This window comes from Trematomus bernacchii, unplaced genomic scaffold (genome assembly GCF_902827165.1).
Source record: "Trematomus bernacchii unplaced genomic scaffold, fTreBer1.1, whole genome shotgun sequence".
NCBI lineage: Eukaryota > Metazoa > Chordata > Actinopteri > Perciformes > Nototheniidae > Trematomus > Trematomus bernacchii.
In genome coordinates, this window is record NW_022987821.1 from 4,998,358 (window position 1) to 5,017,404 (window position 19,047).

Here is a 19,047-nt window from a genome sequence, read left to right on the forward strand (position 1 = left end):
ATTTTGAATAATAGTTTGAATAGAGTTATTATTCCTCTTCTCTTTGCAAACCCCCCCCGGAGTGTTACAAGGCATATATAAAACGTTAAATCAGAGTGTTTTACAAGCACATTAAAGAGCAAAGAGAATCATTTAACACAAGCTGAAAAGAAATAAGGCATGTATCGAAGTTATAGTGCAATATAGGAAATTGATAGTTAGTTTACTTAATAAAAGCCTGCAGCAGACAGAACACAAGTCTTGATATAAAACAGAAATGCAGCCGACCTGCAATTTGTTCCAGATATATGGCGCATAAAAACTGAATTCTGGCCATTTCTTTCCCCCTACAAGGCTTTGCATAATGCTTTGTGTCTATTGTTGTCCCTACGCACACCGGAAAAGGCTAATATTGAATTTGATTAGGAACAAAACACACCTTGTACTGTGATCAAACAACAGATTCATAAAAAATACATAAATATTTGAGTTGACGGCTACATCAACACCCGGTTTGGTCGCAGTCCACAAATCCAAACACAATGCGGATATGAATCTTATCTCAATGTTTTATTTGTTATTAGCCTGTGTGATAAAACACCTTGATCTGCTTAGGAACAGCACATAAAGAACGTACTGACAAAAGGTGCGTAATGGCCTGCTGCCGTCCACTAACAGGAAATTAATTGTAGAAAGTAGTTAAGCGCGACTGAAAGGATATTTCTCTGAAAGCATGCGAGACACTATGCGGGGGAGTTATTTGAAAAGAATGACAGTGCGAAAAACATTTATAATATACAGCGCTTGCTTTTATCACTGCCATTAAAGTAGAAAACATACTTTTAAATCATATAAAGTTGGGTTAACGAATTGGTAAGTGATATATCGAGTTACTGTTCATTCTGCAATAACTCCTATGGGCTCCATTACACGATCAAGTATTTTCAAGGTTGTAATTTTTCACTTCTCAGTTCTCCAACCATCTCCTTTGAGAAAGATCTATCTGGGTTGGGTCACTGGTGAGGACTTGCACCACTCTGATGTCCCAGATGGGGAGTACATTTACACTAATCTTATGACAAACCCACTTAGCTTAACGCGGCGGGCACATAAAACATCACCGCGAGGGAGACATTCTCGGCCCATCTGAAAGTGATCCAGCTGGGGTTTGGACGCAGATGAATCAGCTGCTATCTGATATTTTGATATATCCAGATTGGCTTTAGCATACTTTACTAGTACCTGCGACAGAGGGAGGTCAGAGGTCAGGCTGAGCTACAACTCAGCTGGAACTGCTTGCACTTCAGTGTCTTGTTCAAGGACACAGCTTGCACCCCAGTTTGCTGCATAATGGAGGGTATGCAATGTGCCACCCTGTCCCCCCACACACACTTAGCCGCTTGACTTTTTCACAGAAAAACAGCCTTATTTTCTCTCATGATATCTAATTGTATTCAAGGTAAGACACTATAGGGTGGTTTTGTTGGGCTTATTGGATCATTGATCTGTGTTTTGATGCATTGGACATACCTATATTGGATAGCATCAGTTTTATTTTTCAGTTACATTACTGCAGTCAGGCTATTTAAAGCCCATCAATGCAAGTTTTCTTCTTCCTATTGAAAGATCCTCCAAGAGGAGGAGCTCTGTATAACTCCTACAGAGCTTTCCCAGATGTATCAAAAATAACCAGGAAATCCCGGAAGTAAAGCAACTTTCCCTTCTAAATAAAGCGATTGGATTTCTCAATTCTAGGTTGGGTCTTTGTGGCAGTAAGAGCATGCTCATTGATGGTTTTCTTTATTTTTAAATATGGAGTTCAATTATACAAAGCATCTATATTGTCTTATATGGAAATTATGTCTAAATTACTATTTTTAGTGGAGTTTCTATTAGCGATGTGCTTTTATTTTGAAAGGCACAACCAGAACCCCCTCCCTCTATTGTGCCTGGCTTGACGCAACTTCCAGTCTCTGTAGTCCACCTCTACAGCATGCAAATTACGGAGCAACTCCAATATATCGCAGATTGGTTAACTACACAGAGCGCGCGGCTCGGCGCCAGAGCTGGACACTGTGCACGCATTCCTCATTCAGAGTGGACTGTACAAGAAGATACAATCTAAGCTTTTTAATCTCGACCCTGGGTTTGTTTGGTGGCTCAAACCTGCAACTTAATCGTAATTAATTCTGAGGACGCTGTGGGAGGAGGGCGACGCTCAATCATCCCGGGACCGGAGTGAAGGTTCGCCGCGCAAGGGAATAATTAGAAACCCGTGTGTGACAGCAGAGTGTCAGACTCAAGAGAGACTGTGGAGCAGAGAGGACAAGTGGGGACTGAGGGATCCTGTGAAGTTTCTCCGTGTGGCAGCCAGTTTTTTTTAAGAGACGGGAAGAAAGTGTTGTGGAGGAAAGCTCCTCTCCAATGCGCCGCGTACTGATGGACTGAGATCGGTGGAATTTGGAATATTCTTCCCCTGTTTTTATCAGTTATAGACGGTAAGCCACGATCAGAGTCACTTGTGATAAATATGTTTATATCTCTATAAAACATTATTTATTTATTTGACCAGGTGGGCTTTATGGGGCTCCTTCTGTTCAATTGAAATGAAATGAAATGGAATCCAGGTGTCCGTTATGGGCAGGCTCCAACTAACCAGCACAGGACCCTTCCATATTTACTCTAAACATATCACTCCTGTAAAATGTGCTTCTGTACGTGGACTGTCAACTACTGTAGAAGTAGGTTTTTTTGTTTCACTGGCAAGGTTTTACAAGCAGAGAAAGTCCTGTAAAAATAAGTGTCTGGACTTGACAGAAGGAGAACAGCGAGTTTCCCTGAGGGGGCTCCATTACCTCGAGCACACCTGGCTGTTTGCCACACGCAGTTACTGTATCCTACGGCTCTGTGAAAGCTTATGGTAATTAAGACTGGTGATGTGCCTACACACTGCTTTGTATTTCATACCTAGTGACAAAATACCTAAAAACCTAAATTGGATGTATTTTTCTTTACCTAATTAGAGATCTGCATGAATACACTCTCTCTGCATTATTTTTCTCTGTGGTTCCTCTTTTTTGTATGTATGAATATTAATAACTACTGGTCACAGGTGTGTTTTAATGGACACTGCATCACGATTTCTAACAGCCAACCAGAGAGAAGAAGGGGTTTATATTTTTTCAGAGGCATATTTTGTCTGTTAATCTCATATAAACTCATTAAGCATACATCCCTCGCTATACCGTAGATCAGGGCGGATTAAATAAATCTTGACTGCATTCCATCTTAATTTAATCAGTTTGCACTCTGTCCTGCAGGACTGTGTCGTCCCCCCCCCCCCCCCCCCCCCCCTAGATGTGAGGGTGAGTCCTATTTAAGTTAATGAAGGGAAGAAGTGTCTAATTAGCTTTTGGTTGTGAATTGCATAATTGAGTTTGGATCCCAATTTCGTGCTTGAATGAATCAGTGGTTAATAATCTAATATCTTGGTTTTAAGGGCCCCATACCATAAATGTATGGACTGCCTAAGCCTTGTGTGTCTGAATAATGGGAGATTAATTATTGATGGATGGTATGCAGAGACATGTGGGCCAATTTAACACATTATGCAAGAAAGGGTGATTCACAAAGGGAGTGCTGCTTGATTTAAGTTCTTGCTTTGCCCCATTTATCAATTAACAATAGGCCTGAATACAGTTGCGTTGGCGTTTCAATAGGTGTTGTTTAATGTGTGGAACAGCCACAGGCAATGGATCTGGCCTGTGAGAGAAGACTGCAGTTATAAGAGCATCAGCTGCAGGGTAGAACAGGAAAGGGGGCATTGGGAAACTTTATTAAAGCACACTACTTTCAGACACAGAGAGAAACAGAGAGAGATATTGGAGAGCCTTCCCAAGACACGGAGAAAGTGGGCAGCGTGAGCCCACAGAATATTGAATCAGTCAAAAAAAGGGCTGGAACAAGGGGCAAGGGAGTTGAACTATCTCTTGCCTCATGAGTGGGCGGATGTCATAATTATCATTTCTCCAGGATTGCGGTGGAGGGCCACGGGCACTGGTCGAATCTCTGCAGATATGTGGGTGTAGTGGTGGTGTCGACCCTGTAGGGCAAGCCACATCACTTCCAATACAGAAGAGAAAGGGACAAGTTCCTCCATAATTGGTGCCTGGGAACACTGCAGGGCGCTCGGGGAACTTGATAGACGGTCAGAGCTCGTACACTCTCATAAACAAGGCTGGGGAACGTGCACGGGAGCAAAAACACACTGGCACTCATGCACGGCGAAGCAATAGAGTGCAGGGGGCTCTAATCTGCTATCCCATGTCAGGCTGAAATGAAACAACCCCTGGCTGGACGCAACAAGTCTCCCTGACTCGCATTCAGCGTCTCAGTCTCATTCTCTGTTACAGCCCCCGAGCAAAAGCAATCTTTACTTTAAGTATTAGTGGATGCACGCAACTGTTGGTTGGTGACCTCCAAAAGGGGGAAGAAGATGACTCTCCAGTGCTTCTAAGCCAGGTTGTTGGTATTATCTGCTTCATGCTTTGCAGCAAGGTGCGGCTAGTGAACATTTGAGTAAATGAGCAGGTAGCACTCATGCTGTGCAAAGCACTCCCTGTAAAAGCTCCCTATGTCATTGTAAGACAAGGTATGCAGTGTAATTACTACTAGCCCATTCCTGTTTGTGTATGTATGTTGTCCAGGAGTGTTATCTCAAATACCTAGTAGAAAATAGCCTCTTTTTGCAATAAACCTCTAAAACATTATATAGGAGGTTGGGGCTTCAGGCCTTTGAGTCTCTTATTGGACTCTGGTAAGTCGATAGTGCTGTCAGGGCTTTAGACTAGATTTTTCCACTAGGATCACTGATGCTCCTTATGTGAAAAGGTTAGGGGCCTCAGTCCACATGTAGAAAGCACTTTCACTTATTTGCATTCATTTATTTTGTGCTACTGACTGATTTAAAAGGGACATTTTACTGAAACAACAGTGCAAGTTGGAACTCGTTGTCTTCCTAAAAACAGACATTCAGGACACATGCTGAGCCTATTTGTTTGTCTATCTTGCAGAATGTATTATATTGAAAAAGTAGCACATAGATAAGATGGGCTGTGGAAAGCTTTCTGATGAAATGCTCAGTGAGCAGATTTATTTAGGGCAATAAACAGCCTTTGTTTGCAATGCAACACTCCCTTCTGTTGCATCAACGTCACGTGTGATGTGCACATATTTCTAACGTCAGATATGTGGTGCACGATACGTGCTGTTGTCTGTAAATACCTTTTTTTTATCGGTTAATTTTATGTTGATGGTAAAACATTTGAAGGTGCCTGGCAGTAGGCCATACCAAATACAACTGGGAATTATCATTGTTGAGATGTTTAATTATATGAATTTGAAGCTTTTGTTATTTTTTAACACGTTTGAACAGGAGCTTTACAAATTGTCCAGTTTCTCTAGCTGCCCGCTTTGGCATTCCAACGTAATTAGCCTTGAAAGGTCCCGTTTAAAAGGACCGTACAGGACAGCTCAAGTCCCTGTAGCTGTTAAGTCATCAGACCCTCAATTAACCCAATCTTAAAAGAGAAAACGGAGCAGAAAAACAACTTACCTTTTTATCAAATCTGTGTTAAAGTTGCCATGTAATGTGTATTCCAAAACATTACTTAAAGCTTCTTGAGACAAGACCTTTTTATAGAAATATACATTTTTTATCAGCCGTTTTGGTCTTAATCCCTTAAAGGTGGGGTAGGTAAATTTAAGAAACCGGCTCGAGATACACTTTTTGTTATATTCCATGGAATGCTCTTAACATCCCGATAGCAATGAATATATTAAGTGCTTTGATAAAAAAATCCATTAAAAAATGTCATCTGTGGAAGCCATAGTACTGTAAAAAGCACGACCAATCATTTTAGCCGGCCCGGCTAAAATAACTGGATGGCCTACCTGCCTGTCAGCCTTCCATCTGTGCACAAACTTATCTCGTGTCCTCATTGGTCATGTGCACGTTTGTGTGTGTTGGAGGAGGGGCTCTGTAAGGAAGTGGCAGATTTCTTCCGGCTGTGTATTTTCTAATTCTAGCGCACTCGAGCTGGTTTCTCCAAAATTACCTACAGTACCCCACCTTTAATGTGTCCCTAGACTCAAAAGTTAAATCAACATTTGTTTTATTTAACATCAAATATTAGGCTTTTACTGTGAGGGTTTTACTTGTTAAAGGTCAAATGTTGTCCATCATTCAGAATGTTTGCATTTCGGGGGAAACCTGAGCAACACCCTGTTCTCTGAGAGTAAATACAGAAGAGTATTCCCCATGAACTTTATGGATTACGACCTATCTCGCAAACAGACTTGCACAGACTTGACATCCATCAATCTCTCCATCTTCTAACCAGCTTATCCTGTTGAGGGCCGCAGCCTTAAGCTACTGTACGTCCACATCCTCTCTGGGTGTGCTCGGTCTGATACTGGCAGTCTTGTTTTTTCCATTAGTCGCAGACTAGATTTCCTTCAGCCATGTGCATCAGTCTGCTCCGGGTGTCAAACGGGTAGAGGTACCGGCTCTGCATCATTAGGCAAGTTAAACTGATCTCGGTATGTCACAGGACTGAATTATGGGAAGTGTCTACTGAATAAAGAGGGTAGAGCTGACAGAATTTGAAAAGTAGGTACACACCATCTGAATTGTCTGAGGTAAAACGTACCCGCGCATGTTTCCCAAACAGTAAGAGATAGTCTGTCCTGTTATTACTTTTTCTTCTTCACAAGACCTGAGGGAATCGTGGATATGTTTTTGCAAGGTTAGCTGAAAGCTAATCCAAAGGGCTTAAAGCCGGGGCAGAATTATTTTGTGTATTTATTCTTTTTCTTTTCATTTCATTCTTCTCATGAACATGTATGAGCTCAGGATACTCAAATATATGGACTCTAATAAAAGTTTAAAATCTGCAGGATCACTAATGTTAGTAATAATATACAAAAACAGTCAAGTACCAGTTAATAGTCATGCACAAAGCTTTAGATATGTATACTTTATTTAGTTATGAAACAATTCAGCCGGTACTAATGAGTACATCTACCAGCAGATGTGATTGTAAAAACAAGCTTATGACTTTATAGTAATTCGTCCAATTAGGCAGCATGTTTCTGTTGAAGAAAGAAACATACAGTAAATTATATCTCAAACCGGTTATACATCTGCCAATTAAGAATTCCACGAAACGACATGTTCATGCAAGCACCAGTGTATTTAGTTTTTATGATACAACAATTAGAAGTTTTCTGAGATGTAGGAATGAAGTCTGTTCCCAAAGTGACACAAACAACATCAACTATAGTGTAATAACCTCTCAGTCCTGCTGTACAAACACTACACAATGTCCTAGGAGGCGCCCTTTATATTGTTTATCCCCTGTAAGCAGGTCTGTCTGCCTATAATGTGTGGCTCCTTTGAGTCTGAAGTGTGTGTATCAGGCAGCACATCTACACCTATGTATGGAGTGAATCATAGGACTATCATTACCGTTACCGGGCTGCATTTTTACTGAGGGTGGGTACTACTTTCCGAATTGGCCCTTTTAAGCAGCTGAGAAAAACAAGTGGGACATGCTAATATAAAATGAAATCCTATCAATACGTCTCAACTAATTCAAGTTTACACAATTAATGATTTTACTGTGCAAGAATCAAGAGCAAAAATCCTCTGTAATTTATTTTGTCACATTTTTGTTTGCTTTCCAGAGACAGCTGTCTATGGATAGAGTATTCTGAATACATTCATCCACAATTTAACAGTCCTGCTGGGCACTGGTTAGTCACTCCTGAATACAACGTGTCTGCTTTTAAGTGGACAATACTGTACACAGGAAATGTACATCTGTTTGGCGCAGATGTCTTCCCTTACAAAATGCACCTTGATGCCACGATACACTGGTGTAATCTGCCTGCTCGTTTCTGGAGAACTAATTACTGCGCATTAGTTAAACAGACCATTTGAAATGCAAGCCTGCTAAATCACATTTGCCAGGGGAGCAACGCCACCCCCCGTCCCCTCCCCGTGCGGTCTTTGTGCTGCTATTATTAGTTCTATCATGCATATGTTCACTATAAAAAATGATGGCCCACAAGCACTGAACAGTAAGAGAAGATGGTGTTCAGTAAACAAGGTAGCTAGAGACTGGAGCTGATTTGTATACCTGTATTTGAATATGTGAGAGGGTGCTATGTGTGAAGCAGTTCAGACTGAGGCAGCCATTATGATCAGCTGCCAGCTGTTAGAACTGCTGCACGACATGAGAAAGCACACAGCTGATTTCGCTTTTTAACAGGCCACTGATGATGTTTCTCAAGATGCAACGCCATGCAGGAGCAATCAGAGCGCGGACATGATCCTCGCTTCCCTGGTCACCGAGGCTGTGCTCGCAGCGCTGCCAAGAGGATCTGTGTTTCTGCACGGTAGAGCAGCTGGTGGAGGTTGCTACAGCCTTACTCCTGTCCAGGTGGAGAATGTGGGGTTGATTCAAGAGTTTAAAGAAGCCTATTATGCTTGATGGGGTTTTCCCTTTCCTGTACTGTTATAGGTTGTTGTGCATGTTAATGGTCTACAGAGGCCCAAATCCCTAATTTCGCTGTCCAAGAACAATTTACAGCTGCGTAGAATTCTCCATCATAGTGTTTGATCCTGGTTACGGAGTACAGATTACATTTACATTTTTGACATGTAGATGATGCACCTGCATATAATACACTATTTATATGACAGGGAACCTCAGGCTTCGGGGAATTAAAATGGACTCCTTCACCCTCCTTGATGTCAAGCGCCATAAATCACCATGACTGCAGGTAGCCATAGCAATCAGGAGGACTGAGGTCATAAACTGTTTGGGACTTATAAGAGGCAGTGCAGCCTTTTTAAAACCATTAGAAAACCACAGAAATTCTAAAGTGTCCCTAAGATATACATGTTTTAAAACACAAATACGGAGTGACTTTTATCAGTCCTGACAGAGATGGGAGAATGGGTTCTATCTGTCGTGCGCTACAAGGGATAACAAGCCTTTCATACTTGTACATCAACACGCAACAGAAAAAGGAATTAGGCTCCTGCCTTATGGGCTATTTGTGGCTCCAGCATGCTTTACTTACTTTGACAGTGACGAGGACAGAACATGACTACGGCTACGTTCGCATTATCTGAGAATTATGTCCTAAACTGTCAACTGGATAGTGTGCACATAAGTCAGTTCAAATCCAGACTTCCTGTTGTGTACTGTTTGTGATCTGTGTCAGTTCACTGCAAACTATGACAAATGTATGGAGGATAAAAATAAGTGGTACAGCAACGCTCTGACCGTTTGGTGCATTATGTGTGAAAAATCAATGGAGATCAAGGACACATGTGCTTTGTGCTCTCCAGTAAAGATTGCATGCTTAGTGCGACCCCTGGCTTTCCAAAGGTATAGCATGTAACTTTGTTAGTTTTAGAAAAGTCAACGTTTTTCAAAGTCAAACAAGATACGTTTGTCAGTATCAATGTTTGTATCAGAATCCTAATGCGGTGAGCTGGCATTATCTGCAGCTTCATTGCTTATTCACAAGATGGATGCTGCCTGTTGACCTCAAGGCTAATTACCTTGGTTGGTTGTACACAAAGGAGGAAATAAAGTGGGAAATAATATTTAAGTTGTACTATGCTGCACCATCATGGACTTTCTGCCTTTTAGTTTGTTGTTTTACTGCAGCGATCATGAGCAAAAACACTAAATCATTTCTAGCTGCAGGACTCGCTTGGAACCAAACCTGACCTTCCTTTTGAAGAGGGTAAAAACAAAAGAGAGGTTCCTTTAGGGTGCAATAAAGTCTACAAGTTGAACTTGGATGTCACCGTGATTCATGTGATGGCTTGTTTCAGCCATTTGAGATTCCACAGTTGAATTTAATGTCTGTTAAAGGGGACATCTTTTCACCCTCTGTCCGAAACCAGAGCCTTGTTTGATTGGTTAGCTCGCCGACTATGTCGTGATTAGTCAACTGCTTAGAGAAGTACGTCACAGAGGAAACCTAGTCAGTGTGACATGCCAACATACTCATGAGTGGACATTGGACTTCCTTGATATTATGGAACACTGCACTATACTGGAACAATAGTATACATAGCCGGCCCTAATTCAGTGTGAACATGCTATTTATGAGTCTATAAGCGACCTGAATCCTGTTGTGTATGTTACAGCGCGTGCAGAAAGCCTCAATGTGTGATAAATATTCCATCCGCAGACTTTTCTTCTCCACTTCCCCTTTGCGGTCTCTCCCATTTCTGCTCCGTCTATCTTTTCTCTAACTCATCTCATTTGATGTCGGCCGATGACTTGGCTTCACACACATGCATGAGGGGAGAATTCATAGGGCTTCAGTGGGCCTCTAATTGAATTGTCTGAACAGCAAGAGAAGCGCATTTTAATTTAGGAAAAGAAACAGCGCAAAGTCAGAGTGTTTCATCTTCCGGTGCCTGTCAAGCTGAATCCCATGCAACATTGATTACGTGGAAAATGGATCGGTTAAATAAGGCTGTTTGAAATACAGAAGAAAGAGTGCAATGAGGCTAATGCCTTTCCATATCTGCCCTCTGCAGTGTCATCATGCAGCATGCGATAACATCTGTTAATAGTCTAGTTTCATTTCGCATTGTCTTACGAGCCATCAGGGTCACAGAGGTGAGTGCCTCGGGTGCCGTGACCACCAGCAGACTCCTGCACAAGCAAACGCAGATACATAATGAAAAGGAAATGGACAGAGATATTCTGGGAGGCCAGCTTTTTGGATCCCTTGTCCGAATGTTATCACTGTCCAAACAATGCATATTTAATAGGTTTTGCCAATTAGATTTCTGGTATTCATTGTGACTCACCACATTGTCTGCCATTGACAAACATGGGTAATTGGAGCTTGTACAATCATATCTCCCCTTATTTTCTGCCTGTTATTGGTTCAACATGGTCATTATTTAGCTGGGATGTATAAGAGTCTTCAGTAATGTAGCAGGTTTTAAGCATTATGTTTTTGACCAAATGCAAATTCCAATTTTATCATGTTTTTAGACATTTTATTATACAAAAGTGTTAAAAGCATCATTAGATGACTTCAAATTTGGCTCTTATCTGTATCTTTCTGTAAATAAATATTATTAACAAACTAGGGCTGTGCGATTATGGCAAAAATCATAATCACGATTATTTGGGTCAATCATTGATATCACGATTATTAAATACGATTATTCATTGACTTTGAAAAAATCCATTTATTGAACTTTAAAACAAATACAAATAATAATTTGAACAGTATCTTTTTAACTGTTGATTACCCTGAACGTATAATTCAACTGAAAAACCAATACAAAAATAAATAAAATAAATGATACATTTAAATAAATAATATCAAAATAAGAAATACCAATAAACAAGATCAACAAATATTTTGGAGCACACTTCCCCAAGCTACTAAACATATATAAATATGATAAATACAAATAAATGAGACCAAAATGTATTAGATCAAATATGTTGCAGTGCAGTCACAACCTAGCAAAGCAAAATAATTGTTTTTTTCGATTATGTTGTTTTCGTAATTGTGGCAGGCCAAAATCGTAATTGCGATTATAATATGATTAATTGCACAGCCCTATAACAAACAAACCGTTTTAATCTTCTGTTTGATGTGCCGATATTTTCCTTAATGACTCATAATGAGTGTCATTTTGAAATAATATTCAGTGTGGGCCTCCTTGTTGTTGCATATCCCTCGAGGCAACAACATGCAACTAATTATTGTGGTGAATTCTGTCTGAAGTCGTGGTGACTCCCTGTAGAATTGTTTAAGTTGGTAGTTTTATTATTAGTGATGATATTTATAAAGAAATATGTATTTATTTCCTTTCGGTAACTTAGATAATACAAAAAGAATATGACAAACAAAGTGTACTTGTTATAGTGCCTAGTTTCATGTAGTGAGAGAAAAGTTTAGAGTAACCTTGGGGAATATGTCTAAATACATCAAAGATGTTGGAGGTTGTGTTGTCTTGCTTTTCATTAATAATTTGTACTTTATCTAAGAGAAAAAATATATAGCAAGGCACTTTGAAACAGGCAAAAGAGGTCAAAGAGAAAGAAGAAGTAGAAGTAGGAGTGAAGTTACTATTTAAGAGACTCCTTCAAATTCAGCTTTTGTCTTTGGAGCTGCCGCCCCTTTGAGAGGTTCGGTTGTCTCCCTGGATGCCGTCCTCTATGTGTGTGGGTTTGGAAAGACTTTCATCTGAACTGACTACAGTAATCTGATATATATTTTAACTTTTGCAGTCACGCTCTTGCAAGTCTTTAAAATTCTATATAGTGAGTCACCGAGCTGCACCGAACAGATTAACATTCTGTTTGTGATTAGACACTTCAATCAACCCCTGCCCCCGATATGTACCTTACATATGATTGACTTTCAATGGGCAGTAAGTATTTCCCCGTCAACAGAGTGGACTCCCATTTATAGATGGATCACTCAGACGTTGCGGTTTCTGACAAACACTGTTCTGCACCGGCTGAATCTACTGAACTAGACTTGCCTCGTCTTGTTAGAACGAAGCTTTCAAGATACTAATCGGATTTGTTAACAAGAACAGCTGCGTCTTCTTTCCATCTTTCCACGTCCTATCTCTTTGAAGAATTCTGTCAGCGAATGGTGGATATCTAGTTATCCTCGAGCACGGGAAGATGCCTGTACTTCACCGGCAGTCTCGTGGGAGTGATCTTGCCTTTGATCCATTGTGATCTCAATTTAGCATAATTGATTTAGATGTGGCTCATCATTAAAATCACATTCCGGCGTTTCCGTTGTCATACAACATCAATCCTGATTACAATGAATAATCGTCATTAGATATTGGTTCAACTGGACAGTGCTGTCTGTGGGACCTCTTGTATACGTTGTTGTTCACTGCAACATTGGAAAACACAATCAGAATAACATTATACAAACAGATGAATAAAGGTGTTGTTCATGATAAGTTCACACTCAGTTCAGTGAAGTGCAAGTTATTGGACGGGCGATAAAGGCATCGCTATTCAGTTCTTTATTTAGACTGGCTTTTATAAATCTCGCCGTGACACGGACTCTAGAGGGATTGAGCTGACTTCTGCCTTTGTATGACTCACACTGAGTGAGTCTTTGTCCTTGTTCATGAGTCTGCATATAAAGGACAGCAAAATCAGTCAAATGAGAAAGTCATTTCTTTAAATGTACCATTATCCCAGTGTGAGTCATCGTAAAGAGATGCTGCCTTACTGTCTTTGCCCACACCACGAAATGCATTTACTCATCGCTAATGCAGTTTCTGGGTGGATTCTGATGATAACATGGATTATTAGCTGCTACACTTGGTTGGACTTCAATTATTCAAGTCCACCCAGGAATCCACATTGCTAAGAGTTATTTATTAATATATAAAGAAGTGTAAAATAGTGGACACTGTTTGCCTTCTCCTGTTTGCCCATGTTTGATTCATTTTGACTATATGAAATAATTCCACAGCACACACTTTATACAAGACCGGGGTTACTTCACCTCATGCATGTGAGGCACCCATGTCATTCTACACTGTTGCACTTTCACACACAATAACCAAAGTTCATGGATTGTATCACATCAAATTTGCATGACTTTGACACTTTGACACATAGAACAACAAAAGTTCATGTATTGTAACACATGAAACATACATGGCATTTGGATCACTGGGGTCATATATCATTCAACAGTTTCTTACATTTTAGTACAATTACATTTATGTAAAACTGCAAGAATATTAAAACAATGTTAACTGAATTTTCTTCTGCCCATGTTTCCATCTTTCCTCCACAGATATCTCCGACCGAAATGCTGCCCTGCATCATCTTCATCGGCTTGTTTCTCACTGCAGCCCTATCCCAGGATATCATTCCCTCACAGGCATCATCCTCCATAAGTGAGTCTTGTGACTCATTGTGCTCCTGCGAGGGAAAAGATGGCATCCTTCACCTGAACTGTGAGCAAAGAAACATCACCAAAATCTCCCAAATCAAAGTCCCGTCAGGTGTGCCTTTCCACCTGAACCTTTACAAAAATGACTTGGTTGAGCTCCGCGCAGAGGAGATGGAAGGGCTTAAGAATGCCCTTTCACTGCACATCGGGGGTAATAGCATTCAAGAGCTGGAACCAGGGGTGTTTAGCAGTCTCGGTTCACTGAAAAAACTCCACATAAATAGCAATTTCCTTGTCAACCTGAAAGAGGACACTTTTCAAGGCCTGGTGAATTTGGAGTTTCTCCAAGCTGACACAAATTTCATTCGGGTCATCGAGCCCGGGGCCTTCAACAAACTGATCCGCCTCAAGGTCCTCATCCTCAATGATAATGTCATCGAGTTTTTACCCAACAACATTTTCCGGTTCGTGCCCCTCACCCACCTGGACTTGCGTGGCAACAAACTGCAGACTCTGCCTTATGTCGGCTTTCTGGAGCACATCGGACGGATAATGGAACTGCTTTTGGAGGACAATAAGTGGGTCTGCGACTGTGATATTTTACATTTAAAAATCTGGATGGAGAACATGAGGTCCCAGTCAGCAATTGGGGATGTACTCTGCAGCACACCAAATCACCTAAAGGGGACAATTCTGGCTAAAGTCAAGAAGGATGTTCTCTGCCCGTCCCATGCTGACATTAACCTGGAAGAGCCGTCGAAGTCACTGGATATGGTTGTAACGCCCTCCTCCAAAGCGTCCCAGATTCCCAAGATGATTGACGCCAAGGCACCGACACCGTCTAACCTTCCCGGCAGTCCTTGTGTGGAGCACTGTTCCTGTCACAATCACCCTGTGGCTGGCTTTTTGATGCATTGTCAGGACAGAGGCATTCAGAAGATATCAGATATCGGAATACTTCAGCAAAGCCCCGCTAAACTGGTCATGACGGGAAATATGATTCAGAAGCTATTGAAGTCAGATTTTGTCACATATGATAGTTTAGAATTGCTCAACTTGGCCAACAACAGAATTGATTACATTGACAACGAAACGTTCCTCAGCTTGAGCAGTTTGAAAAAACTCTATTTGAATGGCAACCGCATTGAAAAACTGTTCTCCACAATGTTTGTGGGGCTCCACAACCTTGAATATCTGTATCTGGAATACAACCTTATCAAAGAGATTGCCCCGGGCACATTTAATCCCCTGCCAAACCTGAAGCTGTTGTCATTAAATAACAACCTGCTCAGCTCCCTTCCCGCGCAGATTTTTCGCAATGTGCCCCTCACCAAATTAAACTTGAGGAAAAATCTACTTATGCACCTGCCAGTGAGCAACGTGCTTGATCAACTCGACTCGCTGGAGCAGATTTATTTAGAGGACAACCCCTGGGACTGCAGCTGTGACTTGCTCAGCCTCAAACAATGGGTGGAGAAGCTCCAAAAAGACACAGTGGTTGGCTCCATTTATTGCCACAGCCCTAAGAAAGTGATGCAGGCGGAGCTGAGAAGCCTCCGTTATGAGGTGCTATGTCCTGGTCTGGGGACCTACTACCCTCCGTCCCCAGGTGATGAAGTGACCGCCACCCTGGGGCCTGACAGTCAAGGACAGGGTTTGTTCAGCTCGCTCACGGACAGTGTCCCACTCTCTGTGCTCATCTTATGCCTTCTCATGTTGATCCTCATGATTATCTTCTGCTCAGCCGGATTGGTGGTGTTTGTAGTGCATCGGCGGCGGAGAAGAGCGAAGAGAAAAGCAGCCGAGGAACAGCCGAGAGAAAACAGCAGCAGTCCAATTCACTTACACTACAGCATGTACGGGCAGAAAACGACACACCACACCATGACACAGAGAACAGGGTCTGCCTCTCTGTACGAAGAGAGATCCCACAGTCCTATTGTGCAGATCTGTCGCAACCCCACCTACTGCTCCCAGCACAAGGAGCACGACATGGATTTGGATTATGGCCTCGACGATCCCAGCGCCAAGCATCACCTCTGCCGGAGTATCATGGAGAAGGAAAACACTTCCCCACTCACAGGAAACCCCAGCTCAAAGTTTCGACCCATGACTGGCGAGTGCCCCGCCGAGTTCGTCACGCTCGGGAATCCCAACTCTTTCTACAGGAACATTTTCGAGCGGGAGAAGGAGCTGCAGCAACTTGGAATAACTGAGTACCTTAGGAAAAACATGCCCCAGCTTCAGTCTGCCGTAGACATGCAGGTCCCTGGGCACCAGGAAGAGTTGAAGCTAATGGAGACGATTATGTACTCAAGACCACACAAGGTCATGCTTGAGCAAACTAAGAACGAGTACTTTGAACTCAAGGCCAACCTGCACACTGAGCCAGACTACTTGGAGGTTCTGGAGCATCAAACTGCATTTAACTGAACTCAAGCAGAAAAAATATATATATATAAACCTATATATTATGTTTGGAACCAAGTGCCTTGTCCTGTTTGCCCTCCTGTACTTTCCAGTGTGAGATATATATATTATGGGCACACCACTTTTAGTTATATTGTAGCACAGAATGTAACTGGTTTTGTTTGTGTTACATTTCATCTGTTGACAGCCATGTTATGTAGCTGGTGAGAGTAATGTTTGGCCAAATGTAACGTCAAGAAGCTATTACAGTGGACCTGGGTTGAAACCCTCTTTGAAATGGGCTAAATCAGCTTGTGATGATTGATTAAATCTGAATTGATCTGCACAGCTCACCAGATGTTTGGAAAGAAGTGGGTGAATTTCAATCACCACTTGACCCAGAATTGCTGTTTAATCAGTGTATCCTGTGTATGACCTGATTACGCCCTCTGTCAACACAAGCCAGCTGGAATGCTGTAACGAAATGCTCAATGTGCCGTAGAGTCAGCGAAATGCCAACTGTACATTGGAAAGCGTCGGTAGGAGTGTGGCTCCGCTGATATACTGTCAGCTCTCTCGATCAATTCAATACACTGCAGTCATAGATCCTTTTATTTATTTTTATACAAACTGGTGACATTCTCACAGAAAGGATGTTTTATGTTACTTTGAAACAGAAAATACAGCACTTAAAGTATATTATACACAACTGTAATCTTGTAAAAAAATGCATTGCACTAATCAAATGCCATAAGATGGTGCATGACAATCAAAAAAGGCCTGCTGATTTTTTTTTTTTCTTTTTCTGCCACAAATAATGAGGCACAAATGTGTATGGTACTACAGTGTGTGTTTATGTGTGCGAGCGGATGTGAGATTGTGTTTCATGTCACTATTTTATGTCTGACAAAAGCTCCTTCCTCATGCTGACTGGCTGATCTGCTTCTTAGAGGCGGGGCATATTCACCTGTTAGCACACGGACGGTTACTCGCTCCAACTTACCTGCCGACTGACTTCAGCCAACCTCTCTCGGCTCATATTAAAAGCAATGGACCGCTGGCGACTGACATTTGAAATGTGGACATTGTCAGACTTTACACACTCCTTCATACTCCTGGAAACATTTGAAACGGTTCATGTAAGCACACACTATGTAGCTTTTCTACTTAACTAGATTTAATTATTTATTCTGTATATTTTGTATATACTTATGTTCCATTATATCTTTGTTTTTGTGTGCCTTCAGTGCTGTACAGAATATAAACAGATGCTGTAACTGATGAACAGGAAATAAAGAGTTGCAATATTACATTACCTTGGAGCTGGATTCATGGTTAGTGCATCACAGTTACTGTACATTGATGTAGCCTCTGCAGTGCACACTATGCAGCCAAATAATTGCATTCCCCGTAATGTGTTATCAGACCTCCACAGTGCGTGTGTGTGTATGTGCATGTACTTATGTAAACACTATCTGGTTGTATTCCTGCTGTGTGAATATTTGAACCCCCCGCGATGGCTCAAACCTAGTCCTTAATCACACAACAATGGCTGCAGGGTTTCACCAGCCACGCTTTTCTGCACGAGTTTTATTGTATCCTCTACTCTGGGGGAACAGCGGACCCTCTCTAATTCCTCCTTTTTCCATCATAATTGATGTTTCTGCAGATGCTTTGCAAGAACACACACGGTACCTCACTGATGCACGTACAGGACTCGCATACAAATACAGATACCGCACTGACATGAATAAATAAATGTTTATAGATTTGTATGCAGGCATGTATCATTTGAAGGATGCAAACAGACCAGCACACACACACACACACACACACACACACACACACACACACACACACACACACACACAGACAGCAGGGAAGACAAATGATCCACTGCAGCTTGATCCAGTGAGACTCATAAGCAATATGCCCGTCTAAAGGTGAGACATTAGCAAAGTGCATTACTGTGTTCAGAGAGATGTTTTACTTTAGGGACTGCAAATAAATGGAATATTGTCTGAACCGAAGCTCACCATTGGGCCCATCTTGCAACAGAGCTACAATGTTGAATACATTTAATACGTTAAATAAGCAACTAAAAGAAGCGGTATATAACAAGTATCAGACATTGTCTCTGCACTATAAGAAAGTTGGAATAATTAGTTATTCATATTGACTTCTGTTTCAAATTCAACCTGAACATTATTTGTCATAAAACGTTTTAAGAAGATTTGATCCATCCCTGAGAATGATTTGAATATTTCTAATAAAAGACACAGCATATAAGAGAATAAGAAGTTTAAGGTGAGATATATAAATTATTCCATTAAATTATTCATTGGTTTTATGGTTGTGTAACTCCCAGTATAGCAAATTGTACAGCAGCTTCCCCTCACACTATCTTGTGGACGTTAAGAGGAGTTTTTGCATACAATTGCACAATAATGATGAAAAATGGTGGTGCATTACAGCTAAGTACCTCTTCTTTGGTCAAAAGCTATAGAGACCTATCTCTAATGACTATGGATGATCACTTTTAAGAGGCAGCGGCTGTGGAAGTGACGCTGATTTTCATTCTGTTATCACGTGTAATGCAATTATGTGGAAGCATGAGCGAGGTGCTACACGTGTGACTCATGAGTGTAAAGATAA

The 19,047-nt window shown here is 41.4% G+C and overlaps 1 protein-coding gene across 1 annotated transcript; it reads left to right on the forward strand.

Moving 5' to 3' along the window:
* The first annotated feature begins 1,989 nt into the window (after positions 1–1,989).
* Positions 1,990–17,707, forward strand: slitrk6 (SLIT and NTRK-like family, member 6). The gene is made up of 2 exons (XM_034151522.1): positions 1,990–2,477; positions 13,885–17,707. Exon 2 carries the CDS (start codon positions 13,900–13,902, stop codon positions 16,414–16,416), a length of 2,517 nt encoding a protein of 838 aa, XP_034007413.1. The 5' UTR covers positions 1,990–2,477; positions 13,885–13,899; the 3' UTR covers positions 16,417–17,707.
* The last annotated feature ends 1,340 nt before the right edge of the window (positions 17,708–19,047 follow it).

Bases quoted from the DNA above. Each gene is read 5' to 3' on its own strand.
- slitrk6 (XM_034151522.1), top strand. From the start codon at position 13,900: ATGCTGCCCTGCATCATCTTCATCGGCTTGTTTCTCACTGCAGCCCTA.